At 43.0% G+C, this 22,570-nt stretch overlaps 1 protein-coding gene and 1 long non-coding RNA gene across 4 annotated transcripts in view; both read right to left on the reverse strand.

Moving 5' to 3' along the window:
* mdk (midkine) overlaps nucleotides 1-22,570 on the reverse strand; it is a 61,039-nt gene that overhangs the window by 2,688 nt on the left and 35,781 nt on the right. For all 3 annotated transcript variants that reach the window (XM_033039204.1, XM_033039205.1, XM_033039203.1), the window contains 3 exons: nucleotides 7,180-7,268; nucleotides 3,595-3,762; nucleotides 2,624-2,782 (listed from right to left, as the gene is read on the reverse strand). In XM_033039204.1, coding sequence (XP_032895095.1) covers nucleotides 2,624-2,782; nucleotides 3,595-3,762; nucleotides 7,180-7,267 — 415 coding nt within the window. In that variant the 5' untranslated portion in view covers nucleotide 7,268. The remainder of the gene's footprint in view (nucleotides 1-2,623; nucleotides 2,783-3,594; nucleotides 3,763-7,179; nucleotides 7,269-22,570) is intronic.
* On the reverse strand, nucleotides 713-2,617 carry LOC116984813. The gene is made up of 2 exons (XR_004415125.1): nucleotides 997-2,617; nucleotides 713-961 (listed from the first exon to the last, which is right to left on the reverse strand). It is a non-coding gene; the product is annotated as an uncharacterized LOC116984813 (long non-coding RNA).

The raw sequence follows: 22,570 nt of genomic DNA on the forward strand, positions 1-22,570 counted from the left end.
CGACCTGAAACGTCACCCATTCCTTCTCTCCAGAGATGACGCCTGTCCCGCTGAGTTACTCCAGCATTTTGTGTCTATCTCCACTTTAGTTTAGTTTCGAGATACAGCGAGATACAGCCCACCGAGTCTGCACCGACCAGCAATCCCTGTACACGAACACTACCCTATACACACTCGGGCCAGTTTACAGCCTATTAAACTAGAAACCTTACATCTTTGGCGTGTGGGAGGAAACCGGAGATCCCGGTGAAAACGGACTTAGGTCATGGGGAGAACATACAAACTCTGCACGGACAAGCGGCCATAGTCAGGATTGAACCCGGGTTCTGGAGCTGTGATGCAGCAAATCTCCTGCTGAGCCACCGTGCTGCCCCTAATTATATTCCTCGGCTAAGATCACTTCCCAATCAATCATACTTTTGTGTTCCCTCACTCATCCAATGCAATCCATTTAACACTCCTGCAAATCTTTTAATAAAACATTCATGGTTTCTCTCTCCACAGATGCTGCCTAACCCATTGAGTGTTTTGAGGATTTTCGCATTTTTATTTCACATTTTAATTACCTGCACATTTTAGATTTTCAGTTCGTTCCCAATCCTTTACAAACTCTTTTCCCCAAATCTTTTGTCTCCCTGAAATCCATGCCTTTTATACTTCCATCCTTACGCTTCTCAACATCAATAATCACCAAACAATTATTTCCATTTGCCCCTGTAGGACTCTCCTTCATTCTGTTTGCTTATTCTGATTTTTGTCCATGTTCAGGTGTCCAGTTGCAGATGTTAATTTTATTACCCTCTCCAATCCTGAGGTGAAACTCTTTGCCCCTATATCAGCATTTCCTTATATAAATTGTTGAACTGTCACATCATGTTCAGCACTGTCTGCTTCTGCACTTTCCACTGACAAAAATAGCATTCTTTATTGCTTTTACCTCTTTTGCCCTCACCATTTTGTACTCACAAATGTCCAATTAACCTTAATTTCATAAACTAATCTGAATTCATTTCCTTGCTTGGCTCAACAAGTTTTCTTCGACTGATCCTTATTAACCTCTGCCATAAACAATTTCTAATCTTGGGAGTGCCGTTAATAAAGGCTACCCTTTGCCAAGGTTTTCTTGCCAGAGCTCCTCTTTATATATGGTTTTAAATTATTTTGTAAGCTCCAACCATTTTGCCACAACTGCTGCCAACTCTGTTCTCTCGCCTGCAGGTAAATCTATTTTAAATCTCCAATTTAAAAAAAGCTCCTTCATCAACAACAGCGTAAGATTCAGGAACAACACTAAACACAGTTTTTATTTTGCCATTTCCATTAACGAGATTGTTTTAGACCAGGTTATCACTTAATATTGAGGTTGCTTACTTTCATTGGAAATCTAAAAATGAAGAAAGAGCCACCACCAAGCGAAAGGTCCTTTTTATTTGTACAATTACATATAGAACAGTGCAGCTCAAGAACTGGCCCTTAGGCCCACCAGCACTAAGCTCTGACTATGATGCCAGTCTAAATGCATCCAATCTGTTTGCATATGGTCTGCATCCCTCTATTCCCTGCATGTTCATGTGACTGTTTAAAAGTAGCTATCATATCTGATTCTACTATCTGCCCTGGCAGCGCGTTCTAGGCACCAATCATTCTCTGTGTAAAAAAAAGCTTTGCAAATCTTCTTTCTTCACCTTAAAGCTATGCCCTCTAGTATTTACACTCCCATCTACGACTATCTACCCTACTCACCATTTTATAAACATCAATCAGGTTACATCTCAGTCTCCAGTGCACCAGGGAAAACAATCCTGGGATCAGCAATGTCAGACCAACTCCAGGCTCTTGTTTGTTATAAGAATGTAGCTGTTCAACCTCTCCTCTGCCCCAACACTCCCGACCATGCATGGAGTAATTATGAGATTCTTTCATCACTTACAATGGACTTCAGCTGTACGTCATCTGCCTCACTTCCTATACTTGGCCGGAGGAGAAACTTGGCCAATATTTGCCATTTCCTCTTATAGCATTTGACAATTTAGTTTTTCTTCAATTGATGCACTCTCTCCCTATCCACCAAGACCCTTAATCTCCACAGAAGCCTAATCTGCTCTAAGAAGACCTGACCAAGCAGTGGCTCGCCAATCTCCTAAACTGGCATTATTAGCATGAACCTTGGCATTCTGCCACATCAAGGAATTCGAGGAAATCTGCAATGCGATTTTTCCCGTCTTCCCACCCCCAATTATATTCTTCAGCTATACCATCTACAAATGATCGACAAGTCTCTTCACCAAATGCTGAGACTGGCAACCTAAAATAGGACATGGCAGTAAAAAGGGCAATTTCAAAACAGTAAATCCCGATCTTACACACTCTTCTTCCTCACAAAACGCCTACACTTGCAGCAACTACTTGTCCTCCAGAGCGGTTACCCTTTCATGTAAACATCAGGGGTGTTAGTAATGGTAAGTTTTCAGCAAGATGTTCTTAGTTCATCTATCTCTGCCAATGAACATTTGTAAACTAGCAACTCTCCTTAGTTGCAGGAGGGAGTTATAATTCACTATTGTGAGCCCCTTCTCTCTATTCGCTATTTCTTGCCCCTTCTCTCAGCAGGGTGAACACTGACCTTTTGATTTTGTCTTGGACTTATCACAGGACTTTGTGACCTTCACCGACTGCTCACACTCCGCGTTGAACAGAGCCTTCTTTAGAGTGCCATTGCGAGTCTTGAGGCCAGTCTCGGTGTCACATTCTCCCCAGTTTCCAAACTTGTACTTGCAGTCACCTGTGGAAACAGTTCCAGGTCAGGAAACCAGGACCTACATTAGTGGTCGATGGGTGAAAGTCACCCAGGTCCAACGGCCAGAATTCAGTCGTTGACCCTGTTCCTTGACAACCAATGCTGCATTATGAATGCAAGAACGATAGGAAGCATGCATGAATGGAGAGGGTGAATGCATGCAGAAGTGGCAGAACAAAGTGTAAGAGTAAGGAAGCGGGTATATATATGAGGAAGCAACAGATGAAAATCATAAGCAGAGTGTTAGAAAAGGCAAACAAGTGATTAGTAATTTATCAGGTAATATCGATTTGCCTAAATGAAGAAGGGCAGAAAAATAATTTTGCCTAACCAAGAAAAAAAATGGTGTGATACACTCTGAAATTACCTAATTATCACAACTGCCATTCATTAAGCTCCAGGTTCATAACTGTATCATTGCAGCAGTGAGCAATTTAAAGTAGCCACTGGAAATAATGTACAATAAGGGTCTATAAGCCCATAATATCAACCAGATGGCTAATTGCTTCTAAAAACTTATGGCTTCGGTAAAGTGAGCCCATTACTTTGAGTAAAGGAGCCAAGGTTAATTGGCCCAATAATATTGTGAGCTTTTCCCTCTGCCTCCTCGGGTTTTAAGATTGTCAGGGAGTTGCTGCAACTCTTATACACCTCCCCACAGCCAGTTACAAAATCGCCAGAGGCTGAGGTCTCAGTGCAGATCATTGGGAACGATGTATTTCCGTTGGGGGTGGAGTGGAGAGAAAATAAAGTCTGAGAAAATGAGACCCAGCGTTTCAAAAAAAAAACAAACTTACTTCCAAATTGTTTCTTCCAGTTACAGGGCACCTTGCACTTCACAGTCTTGGTGTCATCGTTCTCCTTGCAGGTTCCCTCACGCAGGCCAGTGCCACAGTCACCTGATGCTGGCTCGCACGCTCCCCACTCCCACTCCTTGCAGGCAGAGTTGGATTTCTTTCCTTTCTCTGAAATGCAACACAGCAGCACAGTCAGCCTATTGATTATGGTTTCGGTAAGGGGAAAGGGGGGAGGGGTGAGGGTGTTGAAAGAGACTTGCCGATTCAGTTCAGTTCAGCTTATTGTCATGTGGGCCAAGGTACAGTGAAAAGCTTTTGTTGCGTGCTATCCAGTCAGCGGAAAGACCCCAATACATGATTACAATCGAGCCGTTTACTGTGTATAGATGCATGATAGTTCAAAGCTCTTTATTTGGGTCTTTGCACCAGAGCTTCCCTCTTCTGCTGGTTGGTACTCGGGATGAAGATCATCCATCCTATCTCAAGAGATCCTTCCAATAAAAACAGCACAGCAATAAAAAAAGTGGCACAAAGGCACAGCTGGTGGGGCTGCTGCTTCACAATAAACAATAGGAATAGGACAATAGAGTAGGCCATTCGGCCCTATGAGCCAGCACCACCATTCAATGTGATCATGGCTGATCATCCACAATCAGTGCCCCGTTCCTGCCTACTCCCCATATCTCCTGACTCCATTATCTTTAAGAGCCCTATCAAGCTCTCTCTTGAAAGTATCCAGAGAACGGGCCTCCACCGCCCTCTGAGGCAGAGAATTCCACAGACTCACAACTTTTGTGTGAAAAAGTGTTTCCTCAACTCAGTTCTAAATGGCTTACCCCTGATTCTTAAACAGTGACCCCTGGTTCTGGACTCCCCCAACATCAGGAACATGTTTCCTGCCTCTACCATGTCCAAACCCTGAATAATCTTATAAATTTCAATAAGATCCCTCTCATCCTTCTAAATTCCAGAGTATACAAGCCCAGCCACTCCATTCTCTCAGCATATGACAGTCTAGCCATCCCGGGAATTAATCTTGTGAACCTACGCTGCACTCCCTCAATAGCAAGAATGTCCTTCCTCAAATTAGGGGACCAAAACTGCACACAATACTCCAGGTGTGGTCTCACTTGGGCCCTGTACAACTGCAGAAGGACCTCTTTGCTCCGATACTCAACTCCCCTTGTTATGAAGGCCAACATGCCATTTGCTTTCTTCACTGCCTGCTGTACCTGCATGCTTACTTTCATTGACTGATGAACAAGGACCCCGAGATCCCGTTGTACTTCCCCTTTTCCCAACTTGACACCATTTAGATAATAATCTGCCTTCCTGTTTTTGCCACCAAAGTGGATAACCTCACATTTATCCACATTAAACTGCATCTGTCATGCATCTGCCCACTCACCCAACCTGTCCAAGTCACTCTGCACTCTCATAGCATCCTCCTCACAGTTCACACTGCCACCCAGCTTTGTGTCATCTGCAAATTTGCTAATGCTACTTTGAATCCCTTCATCTAAATCATTGATGTATATTGTAAATAGCTGCGGTCCCAGCACCGAGCCTTGTGGTACCCCACTAGTCACTGCCTGCCATTCTGAAAGGGACCCGTTAATCCCTACTCTTTGTTTCCTGTCTGCCAACCAATTTTCTATCCATGTCATCACTCTACCCCCAATACCATGTGCCCTCATTTTGCCCACTAATCTCCTATGTGGGACCTTATCAAATGCTTTCTGAAAGTCCAGGTACACTACATCCACTGGCTCTCCCTTGTCCATTTTCCTAGTTACATCCTCAAAAAATTCCAGAAGATTAGTCAAGCATGATTTCCCTTACGTAAATCCATGCTGACTCGGACCAATCCTGTTACTGCTATCCAAATGTGCCGCTATTTCATCTTTTATGATCGACTCCAGCAGCTTCCCCACCATCGATGTCAGGCTAACTGGTCTATAATTCCCTGTTTTCCTGCTCCCGCCTTTCTCAAAAAGTGGGATAACATTAGCTACCCTCCAATCCACAGGAACTGATCCTGAATCTAAAGAACATTGGAAAATGATCACTGTGTCCATAATTTCTAGAGCCACTTAATTAAGTATCCTGGGACGCAGACCATCAGGCCCTGGGGATTATGAGCCTTCAGTCCCATCAGTCTACCCAACACCATTTCCTGCCTAATGTGGATTTCCTTCAGTTCCTCCGTCAACCCAGATCCTCAGGAAGATTGTTTGTGTCCTCCTTAGTGAAGACAGATCCAACGTACCTGTTCAACTCATCTGCCATTTCCTTGTTCCCCATAATACATTCACCTTTTTCAGTCTTCAAGGGTCCAACTTTGGTCTTAACAAGCAGTAACTCGGACCGATCTTGCTATTCACAATGCCAGAGACCTAGGTTCGATCCTAACCTGAACCTATTTTCATTGGAAATTATTAACAATGAATGGAGAAAACCTTTGTGGCTAATTTTCAATGAAGATAATAAGCTAGAACCAAGGAATTATGGGTCAGTTTATTTGGCATTATATGTAGATAAATGTTTGAATGCATAAGGAGCGTGCTATTTAAAGATGAGGTTCGTGGTTAATGAAGAATTGCCAAGTTTTGGGAAATGGAAGTCCTTTCTTTTTGATTTGAACACATTGAATAAGTGGTGGTTGATGAAGGTGATGAAGTTGAATTTCTGAATGAACCCTGATAAAGGATGCTAAGGACGTGCAAGCTCTTGGACTGATAAGCTGTTTAACTTTTCCAGCTCCAGAGGCGAGTAATAAATGTTAGTAGTACTGTAAATACCTGCAGCATTCAAGGAGGCAGCTCACCGCCCCCCAACCCCCTCTACCCCCCCATCCCAAAGCCAATTTATGGATGGACAACAACAAATGCCGGCCTCGTCGGTGATGCCCAGTCCCAAAACTGAATTAGTGACAATCATAGGAAGATGGTGCTTTACAGCACAAATGGGGCCATTGAGCCCATCATGTCCATGCATGACAGAAATTGAACCATTTTGGCCACTTCCATTTTCTACTTCACTATAGCATGTGGCTTTTAACTCCAACTGTTTCACCAAGGATATTTTAACTGTGACATGGATGTTCTGCCTCCATGACCTTTATAGGCAGCAAGTTCTTGACTCGTTTGGTGAAAACATTTTCCCTCAATTGCCTTCCGATCCTTCTATCAGCTAAGATATAGCTACGTTCACTGGTTATTAGCCAGTCTTCATTCATTGCTGGTGCACTTGGCTGCCTTGTCTCACTGGCTGAATGGGGCACACATTGTGGTCATAAGAGACTGAAGGAACAATGTCCTTTGACCTTATAGAGGTACATAAAATCATGAGGGACATACACAAGGTGAACAGCCACAGTCCCTTTCCCCAGGGCATGGGAACCTAAATCTAGAGAACATAGGTTTAAGATGAGAGGAAAGATTTTGAAATGGACCCAAGGGGCAATGTTTTTCATCAGAAATTCTCTTCAGGTCAACAAATTCTCTTCAGGTAAAACTGGGATTGTTGCCTGTACTTTGTGTTAACACAAGAAAGAACCCAAGGGTTCTGCTGTGCTGCACTCACCTTTCTTGGTCCTTCCAGCATCCAAGCTTCCTGTCATCAGGACGAGCATCAGCATGAAGACCAGCGAGAAAAGGACACGGGGCTGCATCCTGGGAAGAAACACAACAATCCTGCATCATTTCCCAATGGATTCAATTATCCAAAGTTGCCCAACACAACGCAGCTCACGCAGACGAAGACCAAGAGCCCAAACTCTCAGCATCTCAAAGTGGACGATAGATACATAGAAACATAGAAAATAGGTGCAGGAGTAGGCAATTCGGCCCTTCGAGTCTGCACCGCCATTCCATATGATCATGGCTGATCATCCAACTCAGTATCCTGTACCTGCCTTCTCCCCATACCCCCTGATCCCTTTAGCCACAAGGGCCACATCTAACTCCCTCTTAAATACAGCCAATGAACTGGCCTCAACTACCTCTGTGGCAGAGAATTCCGCGATGGCTCTGGGTACAGGATTGCCACCAAACCGTTTAAAATGAAGAATTAACATCTTGCCCCTGTTGTTGCTGTTCAGACATCTTCAACAATGGCTTCTTAAAGGGCCACAGAAAACTTACCCACAAAGTAAACACCAAGGTAGGCAGAAAAAGGAGAAAGTCACTTAAACTTGTTAAAAATATGGTTGAATGGCGAACAGTGCAAACGTAACCCATTTTGTACTGATTGCATCAATCACTTTATCATGTTCTGGACTCCCCCAACATCGAGAACATGTTTCCTGCCTCTAGCGTGTCCAAACCCTTAACAATCTTATATGTTTCAATAAGATACCCTCTCATCCTTCTAAACTCCAGAGTGTACAAGCCCAGCCACTCCATTCTCTCAGCATATGCCAGTTCCGCCATCCCGGGAATAAACCTACACTGCACTCCATCAATAGCAAGAATGTCCTTCCTCAAATTAGGGGACCAAAACTGCACACAATACTCCAGTGGTCTCACTAGGGCCCTATACAACTGCAGAAGGACCTCTTTGCTCCTATACTCAACTCCTCTTGTTATGAAATACTGTAATATCAAATAATTTGTGATTCTCCCATCGACAGTCCTTTGTTGCTTGAAACTTATATATAGACAACTTTATTCCTCCTTTGGTCGACTGGCGACGTTGTGCAAATTTATCCCCTCTTCCCCTTCAGGGCCAAAGGTTAATTGAGGAAATTAAATAACAACTATAATTGTTTTATTTAATGAAAACCTGACTGTACTAACTAGGTCAACAAGAGAAAACCAGCCTACATTTCAACTAACCATCAGTTTGCCAAGGAGTATTTCATTGATAACTTTTTAAAAATCAGTTTAGAAATTTAAAAAAATCTGCTTTTCTCTAGTTGGGCTGGTTAGTTTAAATACAGGTTGGAGCAATTTTAATTGTCAATTAATTTCCTTGAGCGAAGTCTATCGAGGAATTGTGTGTAAATTTATCAACTGACTTGTACCCTCATGGTGTAAACTGTCTAGTAAATTCATCGATAAAAGAGCTGATACTGACAATGAGCTTATTACTCTACAGCCACATGTAATCTGAATCAATAGTAATCTATGCAGTCACCTAAACTATAGGCTCCACAATAGAGCTTGCCATTTCTCTTGCATGTAAAAAAATTCTGGTCTCTTTGAGCAAAATTAAATGAATAAATTCCCCCAACTTTGCAGAGGAAAATATTCCACTGATCATTGGGATAATTGTGCCTGAATTAGAACCAACTGCAGAATACAACTAGTCTTTCTCTACAAAACTGAACACACTTTCATCAATAAATGGTCAAGTGCAGAGAACCAGGATTAAACCATCTAACAATTGCCTTCTGTGAGGCTTCACCCATTCACTGCCCTGATTGTTCCGAAGCACCTGGGAATCATTGACAACAGGCATAGGAAGCAAAATCATTTCAAAGTCAGCCCATCTGAAGCTTTGGACTGAAGCTGATATGAATAGTGCTTTGCAGACATGAAGGGCAGTTATTCAATAGAAGTTGCCGATGGGCTTAATGAAGTATGTAACAGCTCTGCCAGGATTGCCCCCAGCATGTCAATCCTGAACAAGCCACCGTTGTTAACCCAGATTCCAGGTGCACGATCGGTTGGCACCAGCCAATCCTGGATTTGCAGACTGAAAGAGTAGACTATTTACCGCACTGTGTTCCAGCCTGCATCACTCCCTACGCAATGGTTCTAATCATTTAATGGTCACCAGCTGGATGTCCCAAAGGCAACAGACAGTATTTTTTTAAAACAAACATGCAGCATTCAATCATGTTAATGAACAAGGGAACACTGACAAGTTACTTTCTTCCAGAAATCATGAACATATGGGAAAGGTTGAGGAGGATGGGCAGAGGGGTATTGGGAAGATTTCTTCTGAACATTTAAGATCCATTTTTCTACTAAAAACACAGGCACTTTTAAAGGCATCAGATATCAACAATCTAAACACTGCGTTTTGTAATTAATTGTACATTAATTGCTGTGGCTCCTTTCTTTCAACATTATCAACACTTCAACTAAACACTTTGCTGGCTGCAGCATTTTTGGACATTCTGTAGTTGAGAAATCTAAATGCGTCTTTGTCATATTTGCTTACGAAAAGAGAATGTGGCCACTCAGCCCACCGAGTCTATGCTGGCTCTCGGAACAGAACCACCTCATGGGTTCCATTCTCCGGATTATTTCCCTGCAACCCGACCACTCACAAAGCCAGCTAACACACGCTGACTGTCCTTATCACGCACCCACACTAGGGGCAATTCACAGCAGCCAATTAACCTCACAGCCCGTATGTCTTTTGCGATGTGGGCAGAAACCAGAGCACTGGGGCCAAATCTACATAGTCACGTGGAGGGCGTTGAAACCAAAGTTTGAATCTATACAGACAACACTGAAGGTCTGAATCGAACGTGAACCACTTTGGGCTGTGAGTCACCTGCAATGCCTACAGCGCCACACAGCCTTTCTTTCTCTTCCACCTCCCCTTTTCCGTGGATTATTATGAATTATGGGCACTGTGAAATTTTATCAGTACACAAGGCTACCCCCGAGAGTGATAACATCAAGACTCAAGAGAACAATTACCATCCTAAGGTAGACAAGTTCCAAGTTCTTGCCAATCCCAGGTTCGGCATTAATCTATTAAGCGAGAGATATCATCAATACTTCTGCACTCCAGGTATTTACACAACATACAACCTGCTGGATCAGTCTAATCTTAGTACAATTGAATCTAAATTCCTTGGCTTCGACACCACATAGAATCTGCTGAATCAGTCTTGTCTTAGTAAAATGGAACCTAATTTCCTTGGCTTCTCCCTCTCCATCACCTCTGCCTCTCCTTCGTCCAAGCCACTTTTTTCACATTCTCTGTGCTCAGTCCTGCCTTGCAGCAAAATACTCAGCAGCTGTGACTTCCGAACTTTCACCTGTGAGTAGTTTCTGACCTCAGGCACAAATGAGTTCAGTTCTTGTTCGAACTGAATGCTTTGAAATACCCGAATGGCTGGAATTTCAGGGCCAAAAAGCAAAATCCACCATGAATAGGATTACCCGAGGCAGTGAGGATCCAGCCCTACTTCTGGGTTCAATGATTATCATTTTGCAAATACTGCACAATGTCCACTATTGGTGCACATTTTTAACACACAGCACAAGAAGTTGGACATAAGAGACATTTAATGAGAATAATCACCTTACCATTAATGCTTCTATTCTCTGTGAAGCAACTGGATATTAACTCTTGAAATGCTGACACTATAGTTTACATTGACTGCCTGCAAGATGTGTTATCAAATTAATTTTGGGATTCATCGAGCACCATCTTTACTTTTAGTTACCCCAATTTGCATCAGCAGGACTGAAATGAAGATGGTTGTGAGCTGCAAGCTTCTAGACGTGAATATAACCAATCATTTGTCCTGTCCAACCACATTGAAGCTATGTTCAAGAAAGCACACCAATGTCTCTACTTCATCAGAAAACTAAGCAAATTCAGCATCTCCAATGACTCTTACCAATTTCTACAGCCGCACCTTAGAATGCATCCTATCTAGATGCATCACTGCTTGGTATGGCAACTGCTCTACTCAAGGCTGCAAGAAATTGCAGAGAGTTGTGAATGCAGCCCCATACCTCAGGCAAACCAGCCTCCCCCCCATTTACACATCACACTAGCACGAGAAAGTAGTCAAAATAATCCAGGACCACTCACACCCCGCGATTTCCTCATTCCCATTAGGCAGGTGATGTAAACACTTGATTGCACGTACCACCAGATTCAAGAATAGTTTCTTCCGTGCTGTTGTTGACTCATGAACGGACCTCTCTGAAGCCAACGATGAATTCCCAATCTACCTCATTGTGGCCCGTGCACTATTTTTTTAACCGCTCAGTCTGAAGAACGGTCTTCGAGCCGGAACCCTTCTTCCGACCCAAAACATCACCTATGCCTATCAGTCTGAAGAAGGGGTTCGGCCCGAAATGTTGCCAATTTCCTTCACTCCATAGGTGCTGCTGCACCCGCTGAGTTTCTCCAGGATTTTTGTGTACCATCACCTATTCCTTTTCTCTAGAGATGCCTCCTGTACCCAAAGGGCCAGTTTCTCTCTATCATGACATACTGACATCCACTCCGAGGTTAATATCACAGTATCTGGGAGCTTTGGAATTTGTCTAATAATTTATTTCAGTCCAATTTGCCAACTCATTTCATCCAAAAGATTATTAACTGCTAATTAACTCAGTAGGCCAGTCAGCATCTGTGGAGGGAAATGGCAAGCTGAACGATTCGGGTCAGAACCCTTATTCGGAAGTCCCAAGTCAAAACATTTGTCTGGCCAATTCCCTCCATAGATGCTACCTGACCCACCAAGTTCTTCTGGCAGTTAGTTCTATGCTCAAGATTCCAGTATTTACAGTCTCTTGTGTCTCCAAGTCAGGTTAGCCCCTTGGTTCTATATCCCATAGTGCCTGTATTCAATAAAAATATCAGAATTGGGGTTGAATTTTTTCAAATTACCTATTGCTAGCTGCTTTTCTGGGTGGGCAGTATATTTGTATTCCCTTTAGTAAGAAAGGAAAGCATTGGAACTACTCAGCAGTCAGTTAATATCAGTGGAGATAGATTGAAGATCCTTCATCAGAATGGCCTGAACTAATGGGTAGTTCCCGCAAATTCAGTTTTATTTCAGATTTCTCACACCTGCAGAGTTTTTATTTCAATTTCATCAGCCCCTCTCTGTTTGAGGGACCACATGAAATCTATCATTTGTCTGCAAGCAAAAAGGCAGCCAGACAATCTTGGGAGGGCCTTAAGCCAGGACTCAAGGGTCTGAGCTGTTGGGAGATGTTGAGCAGGATGAAGGGTGATCTCATAGAGGTGTACAAAATCATGAGAGGAATTGATCAGGTAATCGCAGATTCTTTGCCCAGATAGGGGAATCAAGAACCAGAGGACATAGGTTTACGGTGAGATGGGAAAGATTTAATGGCAACCCGAGGGATAACCTTTTTTTATACAAAGGGTGGTTGGTGTATCGAACAAGTTGCTGGAGGAGATAACTGAGCCACTGGCTATCACAACATTTAAGAAACATTTAGATAGGTACATGGATAGGGTAGGTTTAGAGGGATGTTGGCCAAAAATGAGCACGTGGGACTAGAGTAGATGGAGCACGTTGGTGGGCATGGGCAAGTTGGGCCAAAGGACCTGTTTCCACGCTTTGCCCCTTTGTCTCCTGGCAACCAATATTTTAAACCCAGTCTGCCGCTGGCTGTATGACTCTAGGTCATGGAATTATTAATTCCCATTTTACACTAGTACACAAAGATTGGATGCCCCTCGAAACTGGCAGACAGTTGGATGCAACTCTGCCAGAACACATGGTCCTAGAGGAATTAGAAACATGACAATGCAGAATCAGTTACATCTATCACTTACAGTAAATCAAAGAAATTTCTTTGATTACTGTTTAATAATTGGAAAAAAAATCATATTGAAATTTTGGAAGGGAACATTATCCCCCACAACCAAAATGTGGGCAACAGAGATGATGGAGACGTTACATCTGGAAAGAATTAGATTTGTCCTATTGGACAAGTATAATTCTTTTGAACAGATATGGTCTCCATATATACAGTATTTAGAGAAGTAGCTGTTCTTGGCAACACAGCTCGGCGTGCACCCTGCGGGATTTGGTGAGAATAATTCATTTTTATATTGGAATTACATATATGTCTTTATTGATACTATCACTTGTAGTAGTGTTATTAATAATACATATTGTGGTTACTAAAAAATTTTTTTTTTTTTTTTTTTTCGTTTCTCTTTTCTTTCTTATATATAATCAAATTATTATTTAATCACTCTCTTAATGATTTATAACTGTTCTATTCTTTCTCTATCATTATTTCTAAAAAAATAGTAGATAAGTATTACTAGTGTTTTACTTAATGCAAATTGAATTAATTTGATATAAAGTTGTTTGAAGCATTGTAATTGATTACCTTTAATAAAAAAATATATTAAAATAAAAATAAAAAAAAAGAATCAGTGTAAATGGGTGATTGCAGGTCAGTGTAGACCAAAGGGCCTGTTTCCATGCTGTATCTTTCTATGACTATGATGCACTCGCATGCAGTCTGAAGTATATGGCATGGGAGCTGTGGGCAGGTCAAGGCTTTCAGTTTAATTCACCATTTAGTGGCCTCAAGAAGAGCAGTGAGTGTTCTTAGCTGAAGGCAAAAATCAGAACATCAAGGGATTGCTGCAAATTCAGGTGTCACTAGCAAGACCATCATCTTGCCTTGAGGCTATTGTTCACATTTAAATGAGTGATTTTCATGTTTATTGACAGTAAAGGTTAACATTATTGTTCTGATCATCAAAAATAATCTGTCCACCTTCAAATAAGCCTGGAGCACCAGCCGAAAACCCAGGAGGTGTGACTGGGGAGCAACACTTAAATCCAGCACTCATTATTCCCTGAGGTAACAAATGTGCTGTGGGATGAACAGAAACTAGGCAAAGAATTGCTAGGTACACAAAAATGCTGGAGAAACTCAGCGGGTGCAGCAGCATCTATGGAGCGAAGGAAATAGGCAACGTCGGTTTCGGCCCGAAACTTTACCTATTTCCTTCGCTCCATAGATGCTGCTGCACCCGCTGAGTTTCTCCAGAATTTTTGTGTACCTTCGATTTTCCAGCATCTGCAGTTCCTTCTTAAAAAAAGAATTGCTAGGATCACAAGCTCTCAATGAAATAATTTATGCATTGGATAAATTAGTACCTCACTGTATTTCTCACATCTGCTTCATTGTAATTATCCAATTTGTAAATATATGGTTTCTTGATGCTTTACAGCTCATCACCTTTTGGAGCGAGCAAAACATACTAGGAATTGGGTTGACCCTCTCCGAGAGACCAGGACACACTAGGAACTGGGCTAACTGTCTCGGGATGAGCAGTGGAACATTAGACTTGGGTGTGATCTTAAAGGACCACTGTGTGCCCTGCATCTTATCAGTATCATGTGGATGAGTGCAGGTCATCTCGGCCATCTACGCAAACTAAAATTGTTGGGAGACTATCAACTTAAAGTCAAATGTGTCAATGGTGTTTTATCGTAACTATTTCTGGGACAAGTTCTATTTCAGCTCCACAGACTACAACAGTGAATACAACATTGTACAGGACAGGACTGAAGTGATGAACTCACACCTACTTTACACCTTTCATCTCCTTAGAACATCCAAAATCAATTCATAGCCACGCGACACATCTCATATGTAATTTAGGCAAAAAGGGGCACCCAATTAGTGGACTGAAAGCTTAAATAAAATAGCTAATTATTAATGACCCAATGGTCAGTTTTTGGTGAAGTTCCCAGAAAGATAGAGTTTTCTATACTGGAGTGGAACTTTTAGATTCCCCAGATTAACCTTAATTTAAATCTTAAATCCTGAATGTGGCAAATCTGACAATGAAGCACCCCCTCAACACTACACTAAAGTACCAGCCTAACAGGGAAATATTATCCAGGTCTTGCTGTGTGCAAGTCCAATTTCTTTTCATTTTCTGAGTAGATGCAAATAGAATTGAACACTGTGGATTTATCAGTGAACATCCCCACTTCTGACCATATGATAAAAAGGTAATTGATGAAGCAGCTACAGATAGTTGGAAGGAGGTCTCTGCTCCGAGGAGCATCTGCAGTGGTGTCCAGGAACTGAGAGGATTGACTTCCAAAAAATCGCAACCATCTCTTTTTGTGGAAGCAATGAATCCAAGCATTGGAGTGTTATCCTCTTAATGCCCATGATGCCAGGTTTACCAAGGCTCCTTAAGGTCACACTCAATCCAACAACACCTTCATATCAAGTACACTCATGTTCACCTCACCTCTTTCATCCACATTATGCCAAGGCCGAGATATATGAGCACAGTGCTCCTAGTGAAAACCAAATTGAACAGGATACTGGTGAGTTGTGTATGCCCCTGTCCCACTTAGGAAACCTGAACGGAAACCTCTGGAGACTTTGCGCCCCACCCAAGGTTTCCGTGCGGTTCCCAGAGGTTTTTGTCAGTCTCCCTACCTGCTTCCACTACCTGCAACCTCCGGCAACCACTTGCAACCTCCGGGAACCTCACAGAAACCTTGGGTGGGGCGCAAAGTCTCCTGAGGTTTCCGTTCAGGTTTCCTAAGTGGCACAGGGGCATAATAATTCTACTGTTAAAGAACTGCAAACGTCACCTTTCTCCATTTTGCGGCTGATTTGAGAATGGATTGGAGGGTTTGTAGCCAGACTGGATTTGTCCAGCATTTTTGTGAATGGGACACACCTGGGCAATTTTCAGTACTGTCATTCAAATGCCAAAACCGTAACAGCTTAGCCCTGGAGTGCACGTCTTCAGTACCACAGCTGGGATGTTGTCAGGTCCGAAAGTCTCTGCTGAATCCAACACTCACTCCCAGACATTTCCTGATGTCACCTGAAGTGGATCAAAATGCCTGAAGATTTGTTTCTGTGATGTCAGTAATCTCAGGAGGTTGTTCGTCTATTTGACACATCTAGTTAAACATGACTGGGAATGATTCAGTCTTGCCTTTAATACTCACAAGCTGGGAATGTTTTAGGAACTTCTGCCTCCTTGCAACTCTTTATTTAATCATCCACCACTATTAGAATGGCAGGACTGCAAACCTTTGATTTAATCCATTGGTACTGGGATTACTTTGCTTGGTGTATTGCATGCAGTCTGTACTGCATATGAATTTCTGTGTTGCTGTTCCATAAGATGGGCATCTCATTACTAGGTCCCAGAAATGCTCCTTGCACTCCTAATTGAACCAGGTTCATTCCCTTACTTGAATGTAATTAGAGAACCAAGGGCTATATATATACAGGGCTATGAGGTTACAGGTGGTAGTGAGGTTCATTTCTGCCGGTGATAATGTTCACACATACAGCACCATGGAGGATGTCCTCAGGTCTGCACAAGACCTATGGGTTGGTCACTTCCATGAATGACATCAAGAACAAACGTGTCTGCTAAGGGTAGATTGGTGAGAATGAGCTCGGGTAAATCTGTGCCTCGTTCTGGTTCACTCGTAGCATGGAGGACTTCATTGTCCATCACCAGGTGTGGCTCTTAATACTCACAAGCTGGGAATGTTTTAGGAACTTCATTGCACCATGAAGGTCACGGTAGACCTTATTGTGGGTCAATGTCCCTCATGACTCAGTCAGTGGTGATGCCACCAAGTCATTCTTAGTGATGGGCAATGAAGTCTTCTACCCATAGTAACTGCCACACATTTGCTACTTTCAGAGCTTGTTCAAAGTGAAGGAGCACTGATTCATCCACCAGCTCAGGGAGTAGGCGGCCATCAGGATAGGTTTTCCTTGGCCTAAATGTGACCCGATTCTATGAGGCTTTGTTGATCTTGAATCAATATTGAGGATCAATACAGATTCCCTCTGGTGGATTTCACCAGCCATTGAGGGAGAATGTACCCTTGGATTGGGGGAGGGAGGGGGCATCTATAAAGTCTGATGCTGTGAATACAACTGTCTGGCTGTTGATTGACTAGTTTTGGGAACAGCTCTCTCTCTGGTCACCAGGAGGCCTTTGCCTGGTCGACTGCTCTGAGACCAACATTGCTCATTGTTGCACCCAGATTTGGTGCCTGGGTTGAAGCCAGGAAGTCTGCTTGGTTTTATTCTTAACTCCGCTTTATTACAGCAGTTATGAGAAACTGTTGGGTTTGCAGCACCAGTTCGCAGTCAATCACATTGCTGTGGATCGAACCTGGCGTTGGAAGGCAGCAACTCTACCACTATGTCACAGTGCTGCCCAAAGGGCCTCCTTCTCAAGAGCAATTAGGGATGGGAAATGAATAGCTTGCTCAGCCCAAGTAGCCTTCATCCCTTGTATGAATGAAGCAAAATCTGCTGTTTTGGGCACTAAATTAAATCTGAAGAGAGGCGAGAGACTTCATATAAAACTGCTGCACACAGAACCAACACGAAGTGAAGAATTGGCTGAACATAAACATTGCAGGGAAACTTCAGCTGGGCAAAAATCCAACTTCTGCACCCCTCGTCATCATTTGACTCAGCGGAACGGAGTCAGAGCCACCTGCAAAGTCGCGACATGGCCAAGTATACAATACGACAGCTACTGCAGCTGAGCGAGAAGGTTAGATGCTTAAAAGAAGAGAACCAAAGGAACTTGGCATCGATCGACAGCTTGTGTATGTGTTTGAGGAACATCACACTAGAATGAACGATAAACATAACCATTTAACACCGGTGAGAGATAAATGGAAAAGTCAATAGGGTACATTGAAGCCAATTTAATCAGTTGTTACCGAGTCAACAGCTGTGAGGAACTGGAGATAATTAATCTGGCTACATTCTATAGAAAGTCTAGTTACCGATCAAAGACAAATTGATTTGTTATTTTAAGAAACAAATTTGAAACAGGGTCAGGTTGAAGTGAGGCTGCTTTGATGCACAGTAATTCTGCTCAAAGCGCCAGAGACCCAGGCTCGATCCAGACCTCACATGCTGTCTGTGTGGAGTTTGCATGTTGTCACTATGACCACGTGGGTTTCCTCTGGGTACTATGGTTTCCTCCCACATCCAAAAGACGTGCGGGTCTGTAGGTTAGTAGGCCTCTGTAAATGGATGCAAAAGTGGGATCATATAGAACTAGTGTTTTATTTTAGTTTTGTTTAATGTCATGTAGTTAAAACCTTTTTTTTTTTGCATGCTATCCAGTAAGCGGAATCAAGTTGTCCACAGTGTACAGATACTGGAACAAGGGAATAAGGTTTAGTGCATGATAAATTCCTGTAAAGTCCGATTAAAGATAGTCTGAGGGTCTCTGGTGAGCTAGATTATAAGTCAAGTCCACTCTTTAGTTGGTGATAGGATGGTTCAATTGTCTGATAACAGCTGGGAAGAAACTGTCCCTAAATCTGGACATGGAGTTTAGAACTCCACAAGTGTAGATGGAGCCAATGTAGATGGGTTGTGTGATGGTCTGGGCTGCGCCCACAATTCTCTGCAGTTTCTTGCGGTCTTGGATGGAGCTGTTCCCAAACTATAGTGTGAATAGGCTATCAATGGTCGGTGTGGGTTCAGTGGACAGAGGGCTTATTTCCATGTTGTAACTTTCAATTAATCACCGAAAACATCAGCCTGGTTACAGCATTGAGTTGCTTCCCACACTAGTTAATTGGTTGGCAGACAGGAAACAAAGAGTAGGGATTAACGGGTCCCTTTCAGAATGGCAGGCAGTGACTAGTGGGGTACCGCAAGGCTCGGTGCTGGGACCACAGCTATTTACAATGTACATTAGTGATCTAGATGGATTAAAAGTAGCATTAGCAAATTTGCAGATGACGCAAAGCTGGGTGGCAGTATGAACTGTGAAGGGGATGTTATGAGGATGCAGGGTGACTTAGACAGGATGAGTAAGTGGGCAGATGCATGGCAGATGCAGTTTAATGTGGATAAATGTGAGGTTATCCACTTTGGTGGCAAAAACAGGAAGGCAGAATACTATCTAAATGGTGTCAAGTTGGGAAAAGGAGAAGTACAACGGGATCTGGGGGTCCTTGTTCATCAGTCACTGAAAGTAAGCATGCAGGTACAGCAGGGAGTGAAGAAAGCGAATGGCATGTTGGCCTTCATAACAAGGGGAGTTGAGTATAGGAGCAAAGAGGTCCTTCTGCAGTTGTACAGGGCCCTATTGAGACCACGCCTGAAGTATTGTGTGCAGTTTTGGTCTCCAAATTTGAGGAAGGACATTCTTGCTATTGAGGGGGTGCAGCGTAGGTTCACCAGGTTAATTCCCAGGATGACAGGACTGACATATGTTGACAGAATGGAGCGGCAGGGCTTGTATACTCTGGAATTTAGAAGGATGCGAGGGGATCTTATTGAAACATACAAGATTATTAAGGGTTTGGACACACTAGAGGCAGGAAACATGTTCCCGATGTTGGTGGAGTCCAGAACCAGGGGCCACGTTTAAGAATACGGGGTAAGCCATTTAGAACTGAGATGAGGAAAAACTTTTTCACACAGAGAGTTGTGAGTCTGTGGCATTCTCTGCCTCAGAAGGTGGTGGAGGCCAGTTCTCTGGATGCTTTCAAGAGACAGTTAGATAGAGCTCTTAAAGATAGCGGACGGAGTCAGGGGATACGGGGAGAAGACAGGAACAGGGTACTGATTGTGGATGATCAGCCATGATCATATTGAATGGTGGCGTTGGCTCGAAGGGCCTACTCCTGCACCTATTGTCTATTCATGTCAAGAAAAAGAGGCAAATGCGACTTAGGCAACTGCAGAGCTGGTCTTTCTGTTACCTGCATCATCAGTGTCCCATTCACCTACCCTTCCTCGTGGTTGAAGAGTTGTTCCCACGTCACTATGGATGCTGTCCACATGGAGGCAGAATGCAACAACTTCACCAGGCAACAAGTCCAGAAGAAAAGCTGGCTATTCCACCATTATACACATCTTTGATAGCCCTCGGTAAAGCTTTTGGCTCCTTCAGTGAAAGTGGCACTGCGGGGTCTGCTTCTCTAATCTTCCCGAGGACAGATATTTAGCTCCATCTTCCTTCTACTTAATTATATCTTTCAACCAGTAGCCAAAACAAATGAGTTTAGCTTGACCAGCATTCTTTCAGAAAGAAAGCTCATCAATGCCTCTACTTCCTTAGCAGTTTGAGAAGATTGGGTAAGATTTGATTATGGGCCAAACGTAGGCAGGTGGGTCTAGTGTAGATGGGACATATTGGTCGCTATGGGCAAGTTGGGCTGAAGGGCCTGTTTCCACACTGCATGACACTTTGTCAATGAATCCTCCATTGAACTTCTTCTGGTGTACGTTAGAGAGCATTACTGACGGTGGCATCAGTGCCTGGTTCAACAAATCGAATGCCCAGGAACTAAGGAAATTGCAGTGTTAGACACTGCCCGATTCATCAAAGGTATTGACCTCCCCAACATTGAGGGGATCTAAAGGAGGTGCTGCCTCAAAAATGCAGACAATATCAAAGACCCATGCAACACCTGCTCTTGCCATCGGGAAGAAGGTGCAGGAACCGGAAAACCTTGACCACCAGGTACAAGAATGGCATGTCTTCCACAACCAGCAAGTTCTTGAACACTACACAATACTAAACTCAGCAACTATGTTTTTCTATGTCCTATATCTTTGTTGCACTCGACTTTGGTTTCTGCACGAGACGACTACCTAGTATCAGTTATTAATTTATTACATGTTTAGGTTTTTAAAAATATATATTTTAATCTATATTGCATTTACAATCCTGATATGCTGCTGCAAGAAAGAATTTCATTGTTCCATTGTGGATATATATGTCAGTAAAATACTCTTGACTCTTGAGCCTACAACAGAGCCAGGCCCAGTGTGGACCCGCTGATACCAGACTCACAATAAGAGATTCGATTTCAAGCCCTGTCATGGCAGGAGATCAGCACATGGACAGAAAAGAAGATTCAAGGATGTTCTCAAAAAAACGTACACCACCCCCACCAACTTGGTGATCCTTTTTAGATGGCCATCTAAAAATGGCGAAGAAACAATTGAGATGGCACTGAGCTGTAAGGTCTATTAATCAGAAGCTCACAGGAGACCACTGCCTCCCATGCTACCCACTTGTCTTATGACTTCTGCCGGTGACAGGGTCTACAGATCCTGTCTCACACCTTCTGCTTTAATTTCTGGACTTTGTTCCAACCATTTGCCAATCATAAACTCCCCTCAACTGTGCCCTCCTATTGCCTGCCACACGTTGTCCTACCCCTCCGCGCTCCCAGCTTTCTCCCACCCCCTTCCCCATAATCAGTCCGAATGAAGGTCCCGACCCGAAACATCACCTATGATGCTCCAGAGATGCTACCTGACCCGCTGAGTTACTCCAGCACTTTGTGTCCTTCTTTCTACAGACCGTACATTGGTCTCAAGTGACCAGCCCTGAAAATATCTCTGATACTGAGAGAAGGCCTATGAAGTGATAGTGCCAGTGATACTCCATCTAATTAGAGAACTCGCTGTTGGAACAACTTAACCCAGGTCATGAAACAGAAGGGTAAACAAGCAGGGACAATGGAAACCATTTCAAAAGGATTCAGACAACAAAGCAAGAACCTCTGACAATAGTCAGCTGAGCAAATAGGTGTCTTGGTTCAGCTGAGAATTGGTTCAGTTCATTCTCGAGCCTAAGGGTCGTGGGTGTCTTGATCTGGCTAGTATTTACTCCTCAACCAACCTCAAAGAACAGATTAACTTGACACATCTCACTGCTATTTATGGGTCATTGTTCGATCTAAACAATTTCTGTGTACCCTCCATTAGAAAAAACACTGAGCACCACTTCAAAGTACTTCATTTGTCTGTGAAACACTTCAAGACATCCTGTTGCAAAGAAGGTACTCTTAAAATGCAAAGCCACCTTTTTGTTCTTGATGTATCATTGTCTCCGAGTGCTTCAATGTTCACAATCAGCCAGTTCTATGAGCAAGGCGAAGTGCGGATTCAGAAATGGTTCAGGAGGTGATAAGAAATGCAATGCAGAAAACTTTTTGTTTGGGATATTTCAAGGTATTGAACACTGGAGTCATGCAACCAACTGAGGCAATAATCTGAAATTACATTTACTGCCTAAAGTCACTGCTGGGAAACTGACCTTAACCAAATGGTAGACAAACAAGATGTATGGTAGCAACTGATACACACAAAACTATTTGCAAAATCTACCAGCAGCAATTTTAAAAACAACCCCAGGTTGTATAGGAAAACAATGAACAAATTGCATATTCTGCAAAAAGGCACTTTATAATTCATTCCAAATTGAT

This window comes from Amblyraja radiata, chromosome 20 (assembly GCF_010909765.2).
Source record: "Amblyraja radiata isolate CabotCenter1 chromosome 20, sAmbRad1.1.pri, whole genome shotgun sequence".
NCBI classification, from domain to species: Eukaryota; Metazoa; Chordata; class Chondrichthyes; order Rajiformes; family Rajidae; genus Amblyraja; species Amblyraja radiata.